This window comes from Physella acuta, unplaced genomic scaffold, assembly GCF_028476545.2.
Source record: "Physella acuta isolate Inbredline_101_S28 unplaced genomic scaffold, ASM2847654v3 ptg000214l, whole genome shotgun sequence".
NCBI classification, from domain to species: Eukaryota; Metazoa; Mollusca; class Gastropoda; family Physidae; genus Physella; species Physella acuta.
In genome coordinates, this window is record NW_026731733.1 from 216,164 (window position 1) to 219,921 (window position 3,758).

Sequence of the window (3,758 nt, forward strand, 5' to 3'; positions counted from 1 at the left end):
ACGGTTGTTCGATCGTCAGAATTTAAACGCAGGTGGATTGTCTGATTTACAAAGGGATAGCACAGGAGACCTCTAGGATGTTGTGGGGCCGTAGTCTTCACGGCTGCATTAAAAACATGTGTAAGTAAATAATAATTTAAATTATAGTTTATTATTTAAATACAGCGTAAATGTTGCGTTGTTGTCAGATGTTGAGTTCTCAAACGTTGCTTAAAACTTATCATTTTTTGCCAGGCTTTAACAGACGCCAAACATGTATCAAAATATTTCTACTGCTTGCGTTTTGGATTAGTGTAACCATGTTTGGGTTTGCTTTTCTTATCAACCCTCACTTTGTTCAGAAGTTTCATATCAGTATTCATATGACTAATCTCACGAATGTCAGCCAAATCAATGTAGGCTGTAACTTTCCTGTTATTGACCCGTTCGACAAAGCAATAGAAACAATGTTTCAAACATTCCCTACTATCAACTGCTCAAAAAATAGACCTCATATTGTGTATACAAAAGGCGATACCATCTTCATCAACCACACGAAAATACAAGAAATACCTTGGCTGAATACAACATTTAAACATTGTAAATATGAAGCTCGGGTTCGGGATCCAGCCTCTCAAAATGACAGGAGAATAATAACAGTTAAGGAAGGTCCGTTTTTTAACGATTCAGTCAATGTTACTGACGATTATGTTGTGGTTAAATGCTACAATATATCAGACATTATCGTGTCTAAATCTTTTTTAACATTTATACGACGAAAACCCAAGCTGGAAGCTGAGTTGAAAGTGAAATATGCAACACACGTTAACCAACACGCCCCAAAAGAGACTCTAAGCGTCATGATGGTAGGTGTAGATGGCATGTCGAGAAACAGCATGATACGCTCCATGCCAAAGACAAGAAATTTTCTACTAGATACCATGAAAGCGGTAGAGCTACACAAGCACAACAAGTACGAAAAGAACACTTATCCTAATTTAGTTGGACTTCTCACAGGCAACAACGAACTTGCATTGGCCAATTTGAACTGGACATGGAAAATGTCATTTGACAATATCAATGATTTATTTCTGTGGAGTGCTTACCGCAATGCCGGCTACAGAACGGGAATGTTTGTGGATATGTCGTATATCACGGCATTCCACTACCAGAAACGCGGCTGGAACAAACCGCCGGTGGATTACTACTTCCGGGAGGCGGTGGTTGACTCGGAGTCAGACATGATGCGCAGTGGAAGCTGTATTGGTGACGTCCCAGTTATCACTCTCTCAACCGACTACTTGGTAGAGCTGGCGACTTTGTTTAATAACTCTAAATCAGAGCCGTACTTTACATTTAGGTGGGTGAGTTATTTATTTTTTTAAATTGTGTACATTATCAAAACCAAAGCAATAGGCTTAAGTTTTCATCAAATAACTAAAATAAGGAAATCAAACAGTTTAAAATCTCTTGCATATCAAAATGTGTATAAAACTTACCACGCTAAATAAACAGATCTGCTGTTATGTATGTGTTTGATGAGATATTATTTAATAATATTATTGCTTGCTTTACACTATTGAAAAACATTATTGCAATGCAATATTGATAGCTTCGATGTTTTTAATAGAAGAATAACGTGGCTATGGGATATTAGGTAATGACAACACAAAGTTTTTATTTACTAAGAGACTAACATGGGACGGCATGGCTTAGCGGTAGGTCTCATGCTCGTTCGAATCCAGGTTTAAGTCAATAGACCGTCACTGAGACCATCCAGCTCTGATGGGTACCTTAGTCACGTTACGGAAAGCAAAGGCTGCAAGGCATAGTACTCACCACACTACACGTTCATAAGGCGTATCTTAAGCATATGTACTCTACTTTATCAGCCCCATATATCTTGGTTAGATAAGGGAAAATATGATGATGATATGATCCAGCGTTATCAACATTACAAGGAAACACATGTAGTGGAACTTTAACAATGCAGATTAGATGAATCATGGACTTAATTCTACCACGATTAAATCATTTCTACATTTTGTAGAAAAGACATCACTATTTAACCATAAATGTACAAAAATAATATTGTGTTATATTGTTTTTAGTTTCTCAGCTTACCTGACTCACGACAACAGCCACTTAGCCAGTGCAGGTGATGAACTCTACTACAGATTCTTGACGAAGTTGGTGGACGGAAACCTTCTAAACAACACCGTCCTCGTGTTTTTCAGTGACCACGGGCCCAGATTTGGAGCAATACGGTACTTTGTATACATTTTAAACGTCCTATTGCCGTTCCTGGAAATAATATTGAATTATTTTAATCGTAATGTTGCAATTGCACTTTATGAATTTTGATATAGGTCTTGGACTAGATCTATATTTTCAATTGAATTTTTCATAATAATACATTTGTTTCATTACTCATTTTAACCGCACTTATGCTTTAAAGAGTGCCTGTGATTATACAAACTATCTTACTAATTACAGAATAAATATATATTTAAGTGATTATAAAATCATAATGTTCTAAAAAACTCTTAAAAAAGAAATATAGTAATTGTTAAGAAATCTACATGATTTCCAAAATGCAAAAGAAATACATGACAGTAAAAAAAAGTCTAAAATTAATACTGTTGAATAATTTTTCTAGGTCAACTTTCAACGGTATGGTAGAAGAAAGAACGCCGTTTATGATCCTTGCGTTCCCAGCATGGTTCCGTACCAAATACCCGCAGCTGATGGAAGTTGTGAAAACCAACCAAGAGCGTCTGACGACCCACACGGACGTCTACGAGACTTTGATTGACCTGCTGTACTTTAAAGCAGAGACCGGGAAAGGAAGTCTCACCCAGCCCAGGTTTAGCTTGTTCAAAGAGATTCCAGAAGGACGCACGTGTGAGCACGCGCAGATTCCTGTGGAGTACTGCGCCTGTATGGGTTTCACAGAGGCCAAGTTAAGCCAGACGTTGGGTCTCTATCTGGGTCTTGCTCTCGTAGACAAAGTAAACAACTACATACCGAGAGATTTAAGAAAGTTTTGTAGACATCTGCAACTTGACCAGGTTACAAACCTAGTGGAAATAGCCTCGAACACGTCGCAGCCCCAGCGGTACCAGGTGACCGTAACGACCCAACCAAACGACGCTATCTATGAAGGTGTTGTGGCTTTGACCAGTACCAATAAAGCGGTCGTGTCTGGTGACGTAGTCAGACTCAACTTTTACAACAACACGGCTGATTGTATTGAAGACCCGAATTTACGGTCTTTTTGTTTGTGTAATCCAACCCAAGTTTGAACTATTTTTATTTTTGTAGTCCAACCCTAGTTTAAATTTTTTTTTAAAATTCAATTCAATCCAAGTAAATGACCATGTTATGTATACCGTGAACATTAAACTCCATTGAAAGTATGAGAGAATAGGTAGCTACTAACCGAAATTAAAATTTTTATCAAGATAAAAAAATTCAATAAATATATTTCTAAATGATTATTTTCTCTTTCTTCTTTGTTCTTAAAAGTAATGTTGGGCGGAAATTTGTGCAACACAATTAAGCATCACGAGTCAACCTTTTTGCATGAAGACTCAGATTTAAGCATTCTTTCTTTCTGTGTGTATTTCCATAGCTTTTGTCCAGCCAAGAACAAATGAAAAGGCAGCAGTTGTTTGCTTTAGGAGTTTTCACGCCTAGATGGGTTGCTGGTCCCAGCTAAGAAACTCTTCTGTCCATAATTAAAACTGTGGACTGCTAAAGCAAGAAATGTAACGCTC

General features: G+C 37.5%; 1 protein-coding gene across 1 annotated transcript; it reads left to right on the forward strand.

Moving 5' to 3' along the window:
- Positions 1–299: 299 nt before the first annotated feature.
- On the forward strand, positions 300–3,284 carry LOC131937600 (uncharacterized). Its single transcript, XM_059295153.1, has 3 exons — positions 300–1,339; positions 2,091–2,246; positions 2,639–3,284. The coding sequence occupies exons 1-3, from the start codon at positions 300–302 to the stop codon at positions 3,282–3,284; spliced, it is 1,842 nt and encodes a 613-aa protein (XP_059151136.1).
- The last annotated feature ends 474 nt before the right edge of the window (positions 3,285–3,758 follow it).